Source organism: Mus pahari, chromosome 4, assembly GCF_900095145.1.
Source record: "Mus pahari chromosome 4, PAHARI_EIJ_v1.1, whole genome shotgun sequence".
Classification (NCBI taxonomy): Eukaryota; Metazoa; Chordata; class Mammalia; order Rodentia; family Muridae; genus Mus; species Mus pahari.
Window position 1 is genome coordinate 77062527 of NC_034593.1, and position 20741 is coordinate 77083267.

Below are 20741 nucleotides of genomic sequence, written 5' to 3' on the forward strand. Positions count from 1 at the left end.
CTGCAAGCTAATGTGTCAGTACTCCTGGGAGACCATTTCTCTCAGGGAGGAATGTGGGTATGGAGAGCTGTGGTACAGGGTCAGCTCTGGGGTGCAGACAGAGATCAGAAGGATCCTGCCCCTTGCTGATCCTTGGTTTCTGTGTCCTGATGGCTCTGTGAGGGTCCATCTTGGGCCAGGAATTGGAAGAGAAGTGGTGGTCTTACCTGTGCTTGCAGGTATATAGGTTCTCCTGGGAGACTAGCTCTCCTGACAGTATTTCTGTATGTAGCTCTGTGGCACAGGATTAGCTTTGGGCATAGATGGAGACTGGATGACTCCTGTCCCAGGCAGCTCCTTGGTTTCTGAGTCCTGAGGGTTCTGGGCAGCAGTGGTAGTCCTACAGGTACTCACAGGCCTGTCCATATTCCTGGGAGGCTCGCTCCCTCCAGGTGCTATTTGGGTATGGAGCCCTATAACAGAGGATCTGCTACAGGTGGAGAATGAAACCGGAAGTGTGTTTAGTTTTCTTATGGTTTTGGATTTTATGCCTAATAATGAAATACTTATTTCGTCTTATTTAATTGCTTACTGTCTTTATTATGTTTCTATTGGTGCTGTAAGTCATGCCCATGAGTGACTTGTGAAAGGATTCGGATCACATTCTATGACTGAGATAAATCAGGGCAAAAATTCACATCAGGATCCGGATGCAGGAACTGATGCAGAGGTCATGAAGGAGTGCTGCTTACTGCTTGTTTCCTATTGCTTGCTCAACTTGTTGTTTTTATAGGTTCCTGGACCACAAGCCCTGGGGTGGCACCACTTTCTGTGGAATGCCCTCCTGCATTAACTGTTAATTAAGATAATACCTTTTAGACTACTGTCCAGTTTTTTTAGATGCATTTTCTCAATCCTGGTTCCCTTGTCTTAATCAATTCTGGCAACTTTGTTTCTAATAACTTTCAATAACAGGTTATGACAATGTCATGTCAAGGACATAAGCTAGGCAACACAATAGGTTATAAGTGTCTTGTGATTAGAGGTACATTGTCTTCATATTTGTTTATCTACTATTATCAGGGTATTCCCAATACTAGTGGTACTCAGAAAATAATCTGTAAATGAATAAGCCATGGAAGACTGATTATTGAGAACGGGGGGGGGGGATGAAATGAAGTAGAGAGGGAGGAGAAATCAATCATTTCAGAATGTGAATAATTGCTTCAGAATTGAAAGAACCAGAATGTTTTTAGGAGATGACAGCAACTATTCTGAGAATCGGCTTCCAACTGTCTTCGGAACCTAGAAGTGAAACTTAATAACTCTGCTTTCCCTTGTGGATAGGAGCACAGAGATTTGGACAATGCTTTAATTTATCTAAAAGCACAGGACATATACTTTTCTTATTTGCTGGTTTAGATCATTTATTTGATTTCTATATTTCTCTGAGAGTTTTAGATTAGACACAGAAAGTTATTAGATTATGGTAGGTTGTTCCTACACACAAAGGTTTGTTTATTTAAAGATAAAATATTTTGTTATAGAAAATAGCATTTCTTTCCTTTTTGTTGTTGATGTTTTTATACTTTATTAACTATCTTAAAAAATTACAAAAAAATAAAAGACTGTGGCCTTGGTTCAGGAGAAAGGAATATTCTAAATGTCAAAATAGTCATCTATGGATGTGAGGTTGCTTCATATATATTTTTAAAGCATCTAGTTCTAATATACTTGGGTAGAAATATTAAAGGAATAATAGCGATGTCCTTCTGAGAATTCGTCTTGATTTTTAAAATCTGTTTGATGTGAGGGACTCTTGTGTTTCTTCTTAGTGTAAGAGCCACGCTGCTTCAGCCTTAATTGATGCGAATGCTGGTGAGGTTATAGCTGTTATGATCTTTATTGGAATGTATGCTGATAGTTTTTCAAAAAATAGAAATTCAGTTTAGTCTTTTTAAATCTTTCATTTTACAAAAGAGAAGATTAAATGCATACCCATATAATAAATTGTCATAATGAGTGTATTAGTGAGCCTAACATGAGTATCTTAGCCAAAACAGTCTACAACCATTTGAGTAATGGGGTGTCTTAAATGGAAGGTCACCCTCTGTTTATCATTAGCTCAATCACTTTAATTTCTCAGTTTTAGGTCTTCACCTGGAAAATATGACTTATAACTGTAATTTGTAAGGCTATTTTTAGAATTAACTGACATCACTGGTAAAATACAGATAATCTGCCTACAACATTGTGGGTATGTTAATTTCCTAGTTGTATTTAAAAAAATACCTGATAAAATCAGGCATACCTCCAGAAGTATGAGGTGGTTGGTCATATTTTATCCACAGTCCAGAAGCAGAGGTTTCTTCAGCTTGGAACCACAGCTGTAAATGGTGCTGCTAGCATTTAGGGCTGTCTTCTGTTCTCCCTTGAACCCTTTGAAACACCAGTCATAGAGACACCTAGAGATACATCTACTTAACTAAATCCAATTAAGGTGATGGTGCAGATTACTAATGAAAACTAGTTGATTTCTTAAGGCATAATATGAAGAGCATGGCTTATCTCTGTCCAATCATTCTCTACAAGCATAATGTGCAGCACCAGTGACTTTGTAGATTGAAGGCTGAAGATGGTTTTCACATTCTTTAATTTAGGCATATTTTAGTACAAGGTGAAATTCTTTTTTGTTTTTGTTCTTGTTTTGTTTGTTTAGTTTTTAAATTTGTTTTGTTTTTCAAATTTTTTATTACAGATTTTCTTTATTTACTTTCAAATGCTATCCTCTTCCCTAGTTTCTCCTCTAAAAACCTCCTATCCCATCACCCCTCTCCTTGCTCACCAACCCACCCACTACCGCTCTACACTAGGGCATCCAGCCTTCTCAGGACCAAGGTCCTCTCCTCCCATTGATGTCTTACAAGGCCATCCTCTGCTACATATGTAGCTAGAGCCATGGGTCCCTCCATGTGTATTCTTTGGTTGGTGTAGTCCCTGGGTACTTTGGGGGGGGTACTAGTTGGTTCATACTGTTGGTTCTTATGAGGCTGCAAACTTCTTCAGCCCCTTTGGTCATTTCTCTAGCTCCCCCATTGGGGACCTTGTGCTCAGTCCAGTGGTTGGCTGAGAGCATTCATCTCTGAATTTGTCAGGCACTGGCATAGCCTCTCAGGAGACAGCTATATCAGGCTCCTGTCAGCAAGCACTTGTTGGCATCCACAATAGTGTCTGGGTTTGGTGACTATATGGGATTGATCCTCAGGTGGGGCAATCTGTGGATGGTCTTTCCTTCAGTCTCTGCTCCACATTTTTTCTCTTTATCTCCTCCCACGGGTATTTTGTTTCCACTTCTAAGAAGGACCGAAGTATACACACTTTGGTCTTCCTTCTTGAGCTTCATGTGGTCTGTGAATTGTATCTTGGGTATTCAGAGCTTCTGGATTAATATCCATTTATCAGTGAGTGCATACCATGTGTGTTTTTGTGATTGGGTTACCTCACTCAGGATGATATTTTCTAGTTCTATCCATTTGCCTAAGAATTTCATGAATTTGTTTTCAGTAGCTGAGTAGTACTCCATTGTGTAAATGTACCGCATTTTCTATATCCATTATTCTGTTGAGGGACATCTGGGTTCTTTCCAGTGTCTAGCTATTATAAATAAGGCTGCTATGAACATAGTGGAGCATGTGTCTTTGTTACATGTTGAAGCATGTTCTAGGTATATGCCCAGGAGTGGTATTGCTGGGTTAGGGTTAGTACTATGTCCAATTTTCTGAGGAATGGCCAAACTGATTTCCAGAATAGTTATACCAGCTTGCAATCCCACCAGCAATGGAGAAGTGTTCCTCTTGCCAGCATCTGCTGTCACCTGAGTTTTTGATCTTAGCTATTCTGACTGGTGTGAGGTGGAATCTCAGGGTCATTTTTATTTGCATTTCCCTGATAACTAAGGATGTTGAACATTTCTTTAAGTGGTTCTCAGCCATTGGATATTCCTTGGTTGAGAATTCTTTGTTTAGCTCTGTACCCCATTTTTTAATATGGTTATTTGATTCTCTGGACTCTAACTTCTTGAGTTCTTAGTATTTATTTGATATTAGTCCTCTATTGGATGTAGGGTTGGTAAAGATCTTTTCCCAATCTGCNGGTTGCTGTTTTGTCCTATTGACAGTGTTCTTTGCCTTACAGAAGCTTTGTAATTTTATGAGGTTCCATTTGCCAATTCTTGATCTTAGAACATAAGCCAGTAGTGTTCTATTCAGGGAAATTTCCCCTGTGCCCATATCTTCGAGGCTCTTCTCCACTTTCTATTACTTTCAGTGTATCTGGTTTTATGTGGAGGTCCTCGATCCACTTGGACTTGAGCGTTGTGCATGGAGATAAGAATGGATTGATTTGCCTTCTTTTGCATGACAAGCTGAAATTCTTTTTTTTTAAAAAACCACATTGTTTTATTTCTCATTATGCCATGCCTTGAATACTTTCCTACAGTTCTTTTCTATTTTCTTTTTTTTAAAAAATTTATTAGATATTTTCTTTATTTACATTTCAAATATATCCCCTTTCCTATTTTCCCCTCCGAAAATTCCCTATGCTCTCCCACCTCCCCCTGCTCACCAACCCATCCACTCCGGACAAGCCAAAATTCTTAACAGTACTACATAAAGGGACTGGGAACATTTATTAATTGATATTGATTCCTGTCAGTTGATAGGAAATTAAAACATAATATACAATGAAAATTATAAAACATTGATTAATAAAAGTTGAGGACCCTCCAAGAGTGTAAAGATACCCTACTTCATGTATTTCTATAGTCAGTACTATTAAAATGTCTATAATACTTAATACAGATTAAAATATTCCAATATATTTCCTATCAAAATACCAATATTGCTGATAATAGAAGTAGAGAAAACAAAATTGTAATGGGACAAAATAGTTATGAACATATGACAAAAGGTTAACATTCATAATATATATGAACTCCAAAAATATAATTGATAAAGCACCCAGTTAAATAATGGGCAATAGATATATAAATAGGCACATTGCCCAATGGAGACATTGAGATGGACAGCACAGCAATATTGAGAGTGATGGCACTCCTGTAATCTGATAACTCCAGAGGTAAAGTCAGAGTGCTCACCAATCTGAGAGTAGCTTAGCTATATGAGGTTAGCCATGGGTACATAATTTGACTCCCCCCCAAAAAAAATAGAACACAAATGCAAACAGAACATTAAACATGTGGATAGTCTATATGACAAAAACATACAATATCATTAATCACCAGGAAATGTAAATCTAAGCAATAATATGGTATCACCTCACCCTGTTAAGATTAACAGTTACCAGAAAAGTAAAGTTAACCTATGTTGAGAAGAAGCAGAGGGAAAGATACCTGTGGATCTGGTTGGCTAGAACATAAACTAGCATAGTTTTTAAGGGGGAAAAATATTAAAAAGTTGAAAATAAAGCTAATACATGTATTTTTTCCCTAGAATTTTACCCCTGATTACTTTTCAGCATGAAATGAAATCAGTGTTTCAAAGATATCTACATTTGTATGTTTATTGAGACACTGTTTACAATATCCAAGAAAAGAGAAGCAGCCTAAATAAATGTCCATAAAGTAAGGAGTGAATGAAGTAAATATGACATATATACAGAATAGATATTTAGTCATGGAAAAGTTGGATAACCTGTAATTTATGACAATGTAGATGGAACTGGAGGTCATTATTTTAAGTGAAATAAGCTAGGCACAGTAGGGCAAATATCTCTTCCCAATCAATTGATATCTCATCTCAATTAATTTCCATCTCAAATGGCTAATCTCAGGGAATTGAAGATAGATTATTGGGTACCAAATTTTCAGAGTTTTTACCATAGACAAATGGTGTTTTTCCAGTAATCTACTTTTTAACCAGGTTTAAATATTATACAATATTATTTATCTGCATTGAAACATTAGACAGTATCCCTATAATATGCTGTTTTCTGTTTTATATAGAATCTATGGCAATGATATAATTAATTATATATACAAGCATGCATCCCTGCCACACAGTGATATTTTTTTTATAAATGTATCATTTATAAATTATTTCATTATTTGTGATCATCACAAAGAGCAGTTGCACAAACCAAGATGGCTGTGACATCACTGGAGTATATAATCTAATGGGACTGCCATTCTGCTGCATCACTGATGGGACTACCCTATTTGTTCTGTTTGTTGTGGCCTAGCAGGGATTCATCCTTACAGACATTCTCAGGAGACTAGTCTATTTTCTTAGCCTCCATCTTTTTATCTTTTAATCAAATCAGTTCTAAATCTTGAAAATAAATCCAACCAAGGCTTTTTCTACTCCCAGGTTATTGAATTAGCAGGTCAAAGTGGGATTTGTACAGTTTTACAGATTAGTGTTATCTGGAAATAACGACTTTCAGTCTCACCTGGACCTCATAACTGCTTAGTCATGTCTCACCATTTTTTTTTCATAATGAGAATAAAATTGAAGGTTGTGAAAGGGGGAAGTGAGAGGATAAAGGTGCTACATAGCACAATGCACTGCAGTTCAACAGATTGCTTGAAAGGAGTAGTCATATCCATGGGCCCTGACAGCGTTTCAGCACATCTGAACACAATGTAGACTACTCAGAGAAATACCTATTCAGTAATTAGAAAGAAGGTGGAGTCTGGGCTTTGGGTGCAATGCATGATTAGCATGTGTGAGAGATTGTATTTAATCCCTACCACAGAAAGCAAGAATGTAGTCAGAATAAAATGGTTGGAGTAGGGATGGAGAAGAGAGAGAAGATGACTAGGAGAAGGAAGCTGGAGATATAGAGCAGAAGTGTGAGCCATACATTTTACTATATGGTTGGAGCAAAAACAAACCAAGAAAAGAAGCCAGTCCCCAAATCCTATATATCATATAATATCCTTCAAATGAGTAATGGCCAAGAAACAGGGGAGTGGAGCTAGACTTGTAAGAGACAGTGAGTTCTTCTGTGGGGAGGGATGTTAATGAAATTATTATAAAATTAGATCATAGGTTTGGTTATATAATCTGGAGATACATGAGAAATCATTGTATTGTACTCTTTAAATAGGTGGACTTTATGGTATATATAGATTATATACTCTAAATTATATAAGAAAGAAAGAGAAAGGCTTTATCTCTCTGTACCTGAGCTTTCTTGCTTTTCTTACCACCATTTCCTTGCAGCTGTGTCTCTGCTCTTTCTTTTTAAAGATCTATTGTGTGAAAATTTCCTATTGTATACAATGTATTTTAGTTATATCCACCCTCCTCTTCATACTGTAACTTCTCCTAGAAACCCCCTTTATTTCCCTCCCAACTTTTGGGGGTTTTGTTTCATTTTTTGTTTGTTAATTTTTGGGTTTAGGGTTTTTTGGGTGGCAAGCAGTAGACACTTTCTGTTTTTTTTTCTCCTGTTCCTTTCTTCTGCAATGAAAAAAAGAATGGAATTTCCCAAATTCCACCCTCACTTTTCTCCTATCCTTTAAACAGGTTTTTCTCTTGGATCTAGTGTTATGCTTGCCTTATAGTGAACATGGAACTCTTTTAGATGAATGTCTAAAGTCACTGAATCCAAGGCTCATTAACTTATTTTTAAATCTGGTGAATGCATTCTCTTCCAGGTGTCAGAGTTCTGTAATTTTCCTGTTCCAAGTACTTGTCTAAGTATTATTACACATCCAAGACCTGGGTTTCTATTTCAACCCACACCTGCATATTATTCATTTCATGCAAATAGCATCTTCATTCTTTCATGACACTTGCCTTTATTCTTATTATCTCTTTCTTTTTCTTTCCCACCCATAATAGGTTTTAACTATTCTACTTCAGACAAGTCTCTCTCAAACCTTAACGTAGTCTACATCCCTACTGCCTTAACTCAGGCCTCTTTGAATTGCTGCCATATAAATCATAAAGCTAATAAGTTCATCTGATATGAGAGTCCCTATTGTCTCTGTTGAATCGAAGTTCTGTTAACAAGTTCTTTAGTAAACATCTCAAGGCCTTTAAGCACTGCTACCTATTCCCATGCCACAAGTCAGCTTTTTGCCCTCTTGAGACTGCCTTGCTGTGGTCGCACCTGAATTCCTGAAGGTGAAAGTGCTCTTTGTCCCCAGGTGTTCACTTGTGCCCGTTCTTTGGATTGCAATGCCCTCTCTATTTTGTCCAGCAGACTCTATTATTTTAAGTTTCTGTTTAAAAGTCATCTATTCATCCTTTAGTCATTTATTTATTGTCTTCCTTGTAACAGTTACTACGCTTGGTAATGAGATGCACAAAACCCCTTCTCCTCACTGAACTTACAGAACAGATCATCATTGAAGAGCTAATGAAACTCTCAATCTTCCCAGGCGAGGTTAATTAGTATTGCGATCATAGCTGCAGTAGTAACCAACAAGATAGTGTGGAGAAAATGCCATGTTGTGAAAACTCCATTGCTTTAGCAGTCGGTGATGATTTCTTCCCCTTCAGAATAATGAGAGTAGTATTTAATCATTACAGGTCATGGAGTCTTGATCATAAGGTGTCATTCTCAGATTTGCTGAGAGCAATAAATGTGTCTATTTAATGCATTGTTAGACTTAGTTACCTTTCAACAGTACTTTTGATGACATCATTTAAGTTTTACTTACCTTGTGTTAGAGATTTAATTAATAGTATAATTATCTTTTACTTCGATTTGCTTACAGTTCCTAATAAAAAGTCTAAGTGAACCAGGAAATGACGAGCAGGTTTATAGCAACCAGGGAAAGCCTAGAACGATTTCTTGAGTAATTGACTTGGCTGCATTATTTTTATGAAATAGTAATTACAATTGAAAATGAGTATCTGGGGCTGGTGAGATGGCTCAGTGGGTAAGAGCACCCGACTGCTCTTCCAAAGATGCAGAGTTCAAATCCCAGCAACCACATGGTGGCTCACAACCATCCTTAACGAGATCTGATGCCTTCTCCTGGAGTGTCTGAAGACAGCTACAGTGTACTTACATATAATAAATAAAAAAATATTTTTAAAAAAAAGAAAGAAAATGAGTATCTGAAGGGATTTAGAAAGTAAATAGATATTCTGAAAACATGCTGAAACTCAGGACTGTACCAGTCAACATGCTATATAATTCAGTACGATACACATTACTCTAATGGCTCCAGGTTGTGGAACATTTACGTGTCAAGCCTCAGTAAAGCATGAATTTCCCTTTAGAAAATCTTCTGGGAATCCCACAGTTGGAGGTTCTAGCTTTGTTCCTTGTCCATTTTATTGAGACTACACAGTACATAGGTCACCTTGCTTGACTCACAGTGGATACTTAGTAAGCAGAGGTTTCCACTAATGTTTTTCTATCTGCATGCAGGCACCATAGATTTCACTTTGTGAGAGAACACATTCACTCACATTGTATGGTTCCATATATTCTACCTGCACATTATTTCACTGAGATTTATACACAGAGTGAAACCCTTTCAGAAAGTGGGCACTTCCATCTTCTAGCTGACAGTGCGCTGCAAATGTTTACTGCTTTCAAGGGATTATCATTTATTTAAGTTGTAGCTAATGCCTACCATGAATTTTTTAAATCTAAAAATATGGAAATAGAAGTTTTCCAGATACAGGAATTTAAGAATACAAAATATGATGTGCTAAAATTCTCCAGGATGTAGCGCCCTGCTTTGGCTGGAAGAATTTACTACTGACTTCTGTTAAGGCTATCAGGGTCTATCAGGTACTGTCACAGCAAAATAGGGAAGGTGGGAAACAGAAACGTTTTCTAAAAGTGTTGCATTCTGACAGCTTTTCTTTTTAAAACTGACATACTTTCATTGACATAGTTTCAGGTTTCGTTACAATAACACTAAAACCCAGTAGATGACAGTCACATATGTTCAACTCATTTGACAATAGATGTTATCTCATTTCCCTTATAGTATTTAAGGTACTTACATCCCAACCACTGATTTCAGTAATTAATACTGACTGAAAACTATTATACTCCAGTAAACTAACATCCAGGAAACAATCTGTATTGATAATTCATCATGAGCTTAATGAGCATATTCAGACAAATTTTAATAGTTCTTGTACATGATTATTTTTTAAAATTTGATTTATTTTGATTTTAGACCCCTTCCTGATGACTACTTTTTCCTATAGCAAGCAACTGTCAGTGTTCCTGGGTTTAAACCCAGTTGCTCTGACCCCTGTTACTGGGTTTAAACACAGCAGGGAAAAGAAAGGAATCTGAGTATTGTATGTAAAGGGCAAAGCAGGCTGCCCTGAGGACCCTTGGTCTGTGTGTCATATAATAACACAGAAGGACGGACCATTGCGCTCTTCCGTAGCACACCATCAACCCAAATTGTGCTCAGAACAACACTCTCTGGAATTGTACTCCTCACTTGTTGTATAGAGGAGTCTCTGCTCTATCACATATGAGTTTGTGATTTTTTTTATTTTCACAGTTGTTTCTCCATGGAGTCAGGAGATTCTCCATGAAAACATCTTAATAAGTTTTTTTGTTCAAACATTGTCTCAAAGTGAATATTTAATAATTATTTTTAGAAAATATTTGAATCTTGTATTATATTACCCATCTATTTACAGTCTATTAATTACCTGGTTGGCTTCCCATACTTTCTCTAAGGAGAACTAAACTTTAAATCTCATGGAATTTGCATGTAAAAGTAGTAATTGGATTCCTTCATGTTGCACCCTACAGTTAATGAATGAATGAATGAATATAAATTCTGCATTAGTAGTTTTTGTCTTGTTTTAATACTTCACTTTTAGTTGATACTAAGTTGGTTAGTTCTAATGTATTCATTACATACTGAAGCCACCAATCACCGTGCAAGGCTTATTCACTGAAGCCAACTACAGTTGCTTCTCAGGAGTAGCTTCAGTTCTGTTCCTGTAATAGAGTCTATATAGCAAAATTGGAAATAGCACTTTATATTCTTAAATGTAGATTGTCCTGATGCATTAAAGGTGTTGTGTATATAATCACATATATGTAAAAGGGTCTTGTGTGTATGTGTGTGTGTTTGTGTATGTGTGTAGGGGCGAGGGACAGAGGAAAGGAGAGAGAGATGAAAAAATATAGCTACAAAATTTATAGATAAATTAATTGAGATCAAAATAATCATTCTTAGTGAGATTACCCAGATCAAAAGCTCAAATGTCATTTTTTAAAATTTTTTATCTCTGCATCTTAGCTTTGAATTTTAGATATGTGTGTTTCATATGGAATACCCATAGAGGTCAGGAAATTAGTAAGAGGACATAGGGTGGATATTTCAGGAGAGAAAAGATAAACATCATTAGTTATAAGGGAACAGGATAAATGGAAATGCTTAGAATAACAGGGCAGAAGAGGGAATACAGGCAGGAACAGCAAACATTGAAGACATTTAGGAAAAGTCATATGGAAACAGTACTGTATTAGATGTCATTTGTGAGAAGCCACCCACCACCTTGTTTTTCAGAAGGCATCTTACTGGTTGCTGAGGCTTACTGATGGCCAGTGAACCCTAGCCATCTGACTGTCTCTGTCTCCATTACACTGTTATTACAAGCATACTTCACTACTCCTAGCCTTTTATATGGATGCTGGAGATTAAATTCATGTCCTCATGCTTTCAGGGCCAGTTTTTACTGACTGAGCCAACTCCCCAGTCTTGGTGAAGGAATTTTTAAAAAGAAATATAATTGGTTGATTTTAAAAAGCCCACTATACCTATATGATAATTTTAACATCCAGCTTTGAAATTTTGTCAAAGAATGGAAAAACACAACAAAACAAAACAAAAAAACATTCGAATTCCAGGCTACCAATACCTTTTAAAATTCAGATAGTTCCCTAGTTTTAATACTTAGAGATTGTGTCTCGCAAGTTTGATATATGGGTGTGGTGGCACATGGACTCATATATGCACGTGACTCTTGTATACATGAATCGGGCCAGAAAACCACAATGGATGTCTTCTGCTATTTATCTCTACCTTACTTTGTTTTTGAGGTAAGATCTCTTAGTCTGTTCAGAGCTCTGTGACTTGGCTAACCTGACCTTTCAGCAATCTACCTTCATCTTCTTGTTTCCACCTCCCAGAGCTGGGGTTGCAGGCAACATGACTGGGGCTGTGATTCTTACGTAGGTCCTGGGAATTCCAACATGGTGCTTATGCTTCTGCAGTGGACACTTTATCCACTAAGCCATCTTCCCAGGCTCTGCATACAGCATCTTTATAGAGGCACATTATGTCTTCTGAAGAAAGTATTAAATATTTCTAGGTGTTACTAAACACAGGCTTACACCATCAACTCAAATATCTTTGGAATCTTTTTAGAAATAAGACTAGGTTCATTTTTGACTTCATGCTAGCAATTTCTGACATTTGAAAAAAATGTGAGTTTCTTTATTCAGAGAATTAGACAATGCCATTTTCCACCAATGAGACCAGTAGCTAGCTGGTTGATTAGAAGTCCAGTCCTCCAGGGCTTAATATTCCATATCACATGGAACATTGCTTTGCATGTAGACTCTGCAAAGAGATGGTTTTTGAATTACTGATTTCCTTGGTGATTATTCCCCTTTTATTAAACATAGATTCTTTTCTTTTGCAATATAATCTGAATAGAGTTTTCCTTCCATCTACTTCTCCCAGTTCCTCCCTACCTTCTATCCTACCTGCACCTACTCCCTTTCTGTTTCTTGGTAGAAAAGAGCAGGCTTCTAGAAGATGACAGCCAAACCTAACAGAATAAAATATAATAAAATAAAAGCAAAACTTTGATTTTTTAAAAACATTTCTTTCCATGTATGTGTTCTGAATTAAGTAATACTAGTTTTTCTTCAGATATTCTTAACCAAATTTTGATAAGCAAATGCTCTTTGGGTGATAATAGGCCCAGTAGGTTACAGATACTAGCATTCTAATGCATTCAAATGCACACAGCTCCTTGTTTGGATTACATCTGAGTTATTTTTAAAGTTTCCATAAAAGATTCATATTTTAAGACACACATATATGTAGCTACCAAATTGAGCTTACCTTTATAAACTCTTTTCTATGTGATTTAATTTTCCAGTTCTTAGTACATTGGTGCTTTTGTTTATCAGCCCAAAGTCACCAGTTTGGCTTTTTTAAAATTAGTGTTAGAGCCTATATATAACTATTTTCCTGTTTCCCTTTTACTTTGGTTAATATTTACATTGAATATTCTGAGTTACAGGCCAATTTGTGAGTAATTTTTAAATAATTTTTCAAATTTTCTGATACATATTAACATTGTGCAAATGCTTTAGTAGACATTGGACTTGATTTCACTGTATGCATTATAGTAGAATCTTTTGTTACCTAATTTAGTAATAATTTTATCATAGTAAGTTAGCATCTCTTATAATTTTAATTGTTATCAAGAAGAATGACATCATTTAATTTGACAGAAAATGTAGAAAGATGAATTAATGACAAATTAATAATTTACTACCTTTGCATAATACTGAAGCATAGGGTATTAGAAGGATTGATGATAGAAAAGGTTAACAAATTTTAGCAGCTTTCATTAGCTTTGCACCATCATATGTTTGTGGTACTGACTGAAATAGGCTTTATAGCAAATCTCAGTCTAGGGAACTAATTACTTGTGCCGATTGCTGCACTGATGAATAGGCCCTCATTGTATCATTCCCCTAAAGACAAGGAGCAGCCTGGGGTTCACTACTGCATCCTGGCTGATATTTGATAATAATTTTAACAGATAAATGTAGGAAGGCAGAATGATGAAGTACCTATCCCAGCTCTTTGACTATCAAAGCCCTGCACACAACCATCTGGGTACTGCCTCTTTCCTTCTCAACTAAGGGGAATTTTATATCATTAACTGAATTCAAACAATTGTCTTGTACTTGTGTACCTGGTTTGTATATATTGTAAATTTATTTTGAAATGATATCACTGTATTAGTTTTTATGTAAACTAGGTACCCAAACAATGAAGTAAAACAAGAGTAAGTGAATTCTAGTTTTCTGTTTTGAGGACCACAGTGCTCACATGCTTTTGTGTTTCATTTTGATATCATTTCTCCTTCTCATGCATGACCAAAATCAACAAAGGAGTTGTTTTATGTTCTTGTCTCTTTTATATTTTCTGAAAAGGTTACTGGATTCTTACAACTTTTAAAGTATTTTCTTTAAGTAATGTACTATTTGTTATCTGTGCTTTTACAACTTAACTTTTAACCAATAATCAATACCATTTACAAACCTCTTTTTATAGACAGTATCTTTAAAACATTAAAACAATGTTGACTTTATTTGGGTGTTTGGGATCGTCAGCTAGTAAAGAGTATTAATTTGTCAAAGCTGACAGGTAGAGTTTCATTAGCTCATGAAATACAAGTAAGTTCTTTGGTTTTTATTAGTCATACCTGCAGAAGTTTTAATTATGAATATGTTTTTATTTCATTTTTGAAACTCACAGGTTTTCATGCTGTACATCTTTAGTGAATAAATATATTCTCCAGAGATTTTTCTCTATGTAATAGAAATAAACCACTATATTAGTATTTTCCTTATAAAATATTTTTCAGCATGGGTATTTAACAGCAGAGAACCTTGACATTTATGTGTTGCCATATAAAAGATCTATGTAATTGGGGTAAATATCATAGAACTTGGATTTTAAAAAATAAATTTCCAAAAGTATGTTTTCAATATAGTAATTATTGCACATCATATAGCATGTAGTTTTTAATTAAATAGAATAACAGGCTACATAAAACAGAAATTCAATCTGATTTGCTTGAAAATAGATTGCTGTTTCACTCCACAAGAATGGTTTATTTAAAAACAGTAAATGGAAAAGAAATGCATTTTCTTGTGTTGTTCTAAGCCTCAGGGGCTAAATGTAATGAATATTTTAAGAGATTATTTTAATTAAATTCCTGCACATCTAAACAGAGTAATATTTTATTATCACATACATAACCATGTAACTGAGATATTCATTAAAGTTAACACTTTCTGGACCATGAATTCATCGTATGATTTACTGACCTTGTGCAAAAAGGCACAAATTAGGAAGAAAAATGAAGGGGGACAGACTTTGATTAATATAGGTAATGCTATACCATATTTATAATAGCCTTTTCCCTATTCTGGTTTATAAATGCAGCCACAGAGAAAGGTGCCCTGCTGAGGCTGAAATGAGGCTGAGATCAGAGCACATGCCACGAGAGTGTGGGGAAACTGATCACACTGTCAGCAATTCATTTCAGAATGATGTATTTAGTGCTCATTTCACCTTCCAAGAAAAGGAAAGGAGTTCCTTAGACTAGAAGGTGATGTTGTTATTTTCAAGGACATACCTAAGTTAAAGATTGCAGAAGCAGAGTGTGAGATGCAGGGAGAATTAAGAGGAAGGAGAGGGGGGAAAGGCAGAGCAAACAAGGAGAGCTCTATGCAGAGAGTCAGTGCTTCCACGCTGTTTGATAATTGCTAACATATGTGGCGTCTCTGTTTCATTGTAGTCGTCCTCGTGAGTTCTGGCGCCTTGACTACTGGGAAGATGACTTGAGGCGCCGGCGACGATTTGTGCGTAACCCTCTAGGATCGACACATCCTGAAGCGACACTAAAAACAGCCGTGGAACATGGTCAGTGTTTAAACCATTCCTTACCAATAGCAGCAGGTACAGTACTTGGTGATGAAGACCATAACTTCTTAAATACAAAGCACAGCAGAATGTCTAACAGCACATTTCACAGTGTCTTACCCCACAAAGGGTTAGGGGATACATTTTGTATAGGAGCCGAGGAAATGACGGTGTCAAATATGTTTATTTGTTACAGTACAAATACAAAACTTAGGAACATAAACCCATTGTTTCAGAATTTGTCCTTTTAAGCAACATATTCAGCTTTGAGTAAATTAATCCTTCAAGCCTGACTTTAAATCCATGAGCATAAGAAACACAGATTTACAAACCAAATTGGTTTCTAGCTTCTATCTGGTATGTGTAGTTCTCCTCCAGCCGTGGGTTGATAATAAATGTCCAAGTGCCTTGGTACTTGCTGAACCTTGATTTACAGTTGTGATTGATGACTCGTGGACAAGAGAATAGACATTTTCATATGTTCCTATTCTGTACCATCTTGTTTTCAGAGCTTAACAAAACATTTCCTCCTTTTGTTATGATGCACACGATGGTGATTCAATTTATGTAGAAGTCTAATAGCTGAAACAATTGCAAAAGGTCTCTTGCGTTTGAAAATACACTTTCTTTAATCAGAGAATGACCCTTGCTATTTTATAAATTTCTAAAAGCCAGTTAAATATATTAATGGGGAAGTGCCCCTCTCTACATTAAAATTACTTTGCTTAAACAAAATATGAGGTTGTTAAGAGAGAAATAGTCCTCCCCCTCATAAGGATATTAGTTTAACATGCTATAGTTTGTGATGAAATGACAATGAATACCACAATTAAATGAATGTAAAATTATAGTCAGTAAAGATAATAAGAATTTCCATTGATTTTTTTTTTTTATTGTTTCTAGCTGGTACAAAGAAATTACATGTGCTTATATGGTCATGTTTCAATGCAGGTGATGATATTAAGACTTTAGATTAAAAATCTGTAGTCTTGGGTTTGGCCTCAGTCAGGCCATTTAACCTCTTGCACTCATCCTTAAAGAGCCATTTCTAGAAGAAAATGTCCACAATATGTCATCAGATATAACACCAAATGTGACATCAGTCTGTTAAAATAAATGATCATACCAAGAATAGTCAATAACAAAGTGATCTAAAAGCAGTAATAGTCTCGGGGCCTATGTCTTCAACTACAGGGGGTGGGAAGGGGACATGATGAAGAAGTAATTAGGCTACTTCGCTGTGAGGTTCATATTATTTTGTATGGTGGCATAGATTCCATAATTACATATTTCCTCTTTTTTAAACTTTGGGTTTTTGGGGTTGTTTTTTTTTTTTGGTTTTTGTTTGTTTGTTTTTGGTTAATAATACTTTTCATTAAGAAAACTTTGTTTGCATTTTATCCTTTTCAACCACACATACAGGAGTGTTTAAAATTTAAAATTTAATAACTTTTTTTTCATTCTAAACTCTTATTTAATAGATATGAGTTCTGGTGTCCATGTTAACAAAAAAATATTGTTTCCTTTTGCATCAGGAAGGGTAGGATTTCTTTTGTAAAACTGCATGTTAGAAGCTGATTTTTCTTTATTCAGCTTCCCAGAGAAATTCTATTAGTAGAGAAATACCAGTAACTGAATTCAAAATTCAGTATTATAGGTTAAAAACAGAGTCATAAAGTACATTTTACCATTTTGAAGTATTATATAATTCTTACTGGATAATTTTAATTATTGTTAAACTTCACCTTTTAAAATAAACTGTTAACTTTCTAAATTCTAAGCACCTGCAGTAATACTAATTAGTAATACATAATTAAAACTTTCATACTGATTTAGGCACAGCTGTCATTATTATTATTATAGATATTAATTAAATATTAATACAATATTTATCTTTATTTGGTTATATTTGATAGAATTAAGAATTTTTATTTTAAGCAATTCTATTATTTACTAATATCTTACATAAATTGTGTAATGATTAATCATAAAATTCATGAAGCATTTATATTTTAAAAAGCACCTAAATCTATAGCTCAGTAGTATTAGAATTCAGATATAAATTATGTTTAATATAACATATTTAATATTAAAATGTTAAATACTATTTAGGACACTCTTTTATAAAATATATAAGCTATAATTCATTCTTTGTATGTTTTTGGTATCTTTAGTGACAAAGCACATGATTACATACAACTGTTACTATATTTGATATCAGCTTAATTTATGCTAATATATTCTATAAGAAAAGAGCTTAATTTTTAACTTGATTTCTATGAAATCAAATAACTTATCAAATTGACATTCAATCTTGATCTTGTGTTAATTATGGTATTTAGTCTTTGAATAATTCCCAAAACACAATGGAAGCTATCAAACATAAGACTCATGTATGCAAAATAAAACCTTTATTCTGGCCAAAAGCAATTAAAATCATAGTTATACATGTATATATACTATAAAGTTCAGTATTGAATTTAGAAATAGACATTTCCATGGCTGCTTTGTTAGTGTTATATTGTTTTATGACTTTTATTTATAATTTATTTAATAAAAAAGAAACATTTTTAAAATGTAGACTCTTAGAACTTCTTGAGCTGCATTATCATTGCTAAAGGAAGGCATCTGAATAGAAGTGCCATTGGATATTAGTGATGGATTTTGGTAGTGTGAGCCATCTTTTTTATAGATTGATTTGGTTTGAAGGAAAGCCTCTGGTGTAATGGTGGCAGAGTAAATACCTGAAGAGTGATGTTCTCTGTTGGTGCGATCAATACCAGCCCCATGACTCTACTTCTGGCTACCTTCTAGTTAAAAACAAATTTTTTAATTCTGACAATTTAATTGCCCTTCCCAAGTTCACATTAACTTGCTTGGGGAAAAGAGCTTTAGGTAATTTTTCAAGCAGAGACCCTCCAAAGTGGTTATTTATAAAAGTCGTGTTATAATGGGAGGTTCTTGTAACTTTGCAGAAACTGTATCATGATTTAATATTAAAGTAAATATTTTATATTATGATTAAATGTTATTTGTGGATAGTAACATCAGCAAGAAAAGATAGGCATTTCGTTCTTGACATTTTATTCTATTTATAGTTTTAAAATGTATTAGAAATCTGTCACAGTGGTTCCTCTCATATTTCCAATTCATGGAGTCCTGTGTCGCACTTACTTAAGATATGAGCATTTTATATGTAGAAGGATCCAAGTCTTTTCTAACTTCTTCTTTAAAGATAAAAAAACAGAGTTAAGAAAGGGCTAATGTAACTCTTGGAGTGTACCAGAACTACAGCCTAGGTTAACTGAGGGAGGACTGGTCAGATTTTCATGGCAGTATGCATTGTCTTCAAAAGTTTACTGTTAGATAGAATGGAAATTTTTTCGTTAAAGCCATGAAAAATATGTTTAAATAGTAAGAAGATAATTTCTAATTCAACTGGTTAGTACCAGAATATGATTTAATTCAAGACATTTTTATTTTGTAAAGAGTGTACATGATGATGAAAACTTATGAGGAATATTTAACATTGGTTTAAGAATATGTTGTTAATGTGTAGAATGACACTAATAATTGGATCCCTAGGAATGTCAAACCATGGAAAGATCCTAAATGAGATCATTTTTCTGGTAATTTCAGCAATATTATTTACTATTGTTTCCTTTACTATTACACTAGATTCTCTATCTAAAACTTACAGAGAATTCAACATCATTAGGATATGTGCTTGGATTATTTTTTTTTTAAATTATCCTTTGTACTTTCAGGCAGTTTTTCTAGAGTGCATTTTTATTGGTTAGAAACCCTAAGGAAATTAACTATAGAGGAGGTCCAGTTAGACCAGGATAATAGTTGATGGAGATACTCCTTATGTGTCGCTGTTCAGAATATAGGTACACTATTTGCTTTACAACACATTTCATGGCTACCTATATCATATTATGTACTTTTGATGTCATACCTATAGCTGGATTGTAATTTCATTTTCTGAAACTAAGTAGCTCTTTCTTAACACATAAGCATCCTTCCTTGTGACGCTGGAGGCTCCTGTTGCCTGCTTAGTGGGTGTTTAAAGGGGACTCATAGGTTGTAGGTAAATATTTTTCTGTGTTTAGTGTTATTATATTTCAGTCTTACTTACCTGTTCTGTGTTGTATAGATAAATCATTTCACGCCCATATCGTACTCCTAAGAACCTGAATTTTATATTTTGAGGACAAGTCTTTCTTTTAGGCTTTGCTTAGCTTCAGTGAAGTAAAGATATGTTAATGATACCACTTTGGAAAAGCTTCTTTAATTCTGTATAACAATGTAATTAATTATTAAGTTAGTATAAATATTAAAATGAAATATGGCATTAGATAAATGTATCAGTTAAATTATTAAAATGTGAACAATGGTTATGTTCATTAAAATTTTTTAATAGCAGAAGTATCTGACTTGCACTTTAAATTTGAACTAAAAGATCCAAACTTCATCCAATTAGGCTTTTAGACATCAGAATATTTGATACTTATTTATAATTGTTGATTGTCTAAAAAAGCAAATGAAGGATAAAATGACATCTTTCCCTAGAATATATAAACATGATAATTATCTTTTATTTTATGCTTGGGAAAGTTTTGTTCTAATTTTGAAGGTAAAAGAAAGTTCTTTAGCAGAAAGCTATTAGACCACTGAGAATTGCAGACCAGCGCATGTGGTGTGTATTAGAGTACTGTTGGTAATTTTACTGCTGCTAGCTTAAAATCCTCAAGGGGGAGTTAATTACAGGAAAGCCATTCTAAATATCAGTAAGCTGCATATTTTCTATGACAAGAGGTTTTTCAGTTGAGATTGAACAATTCCAGAATCTGAGCCTGTAAAAATAAGTAAATAAATAAATTAAAGTGGGTGTTTGTATGCATTGAGTACAGTTTAGTACAGAAATTTTTGTCATGAAACTATTTAATTCAAAAGGTACCTTGTTTTACCATGAGTCAGCGTGATGAGAACATATTTAAAACTTTCAAATCCCAGTTGGGAAGTATAACACATTATATTTTTAGTAGCC

The 20741-nt window shown here is 34.7% G+C and overlaps 1 protein-coding gene across 3 annotated transcripts in view; it reads left to right on the forward strand.

Moving 5' to 3' along the window:
• Lrba (LPS responsive beige-like anchor protein) overlaps window positions 1–20741 on the forward strand; it is a 537266-nt gene that overhangs the window by 274637 nt on the left and 241888 nt on the right. For all 3 annotated transcript variants that reach the window (XM_029537235.1, XM_021195949.2, XM_029537234.1), the window contains exon 38: window positions 15564–15688. In XM_029537235.1, the coding sequence (XP_029393095.1) occupies window positions 15564–15688 (125 nt within the window). The remainder of the gene's footprint in view (window positions 1–15563; window positions 15689–20741) is intronic.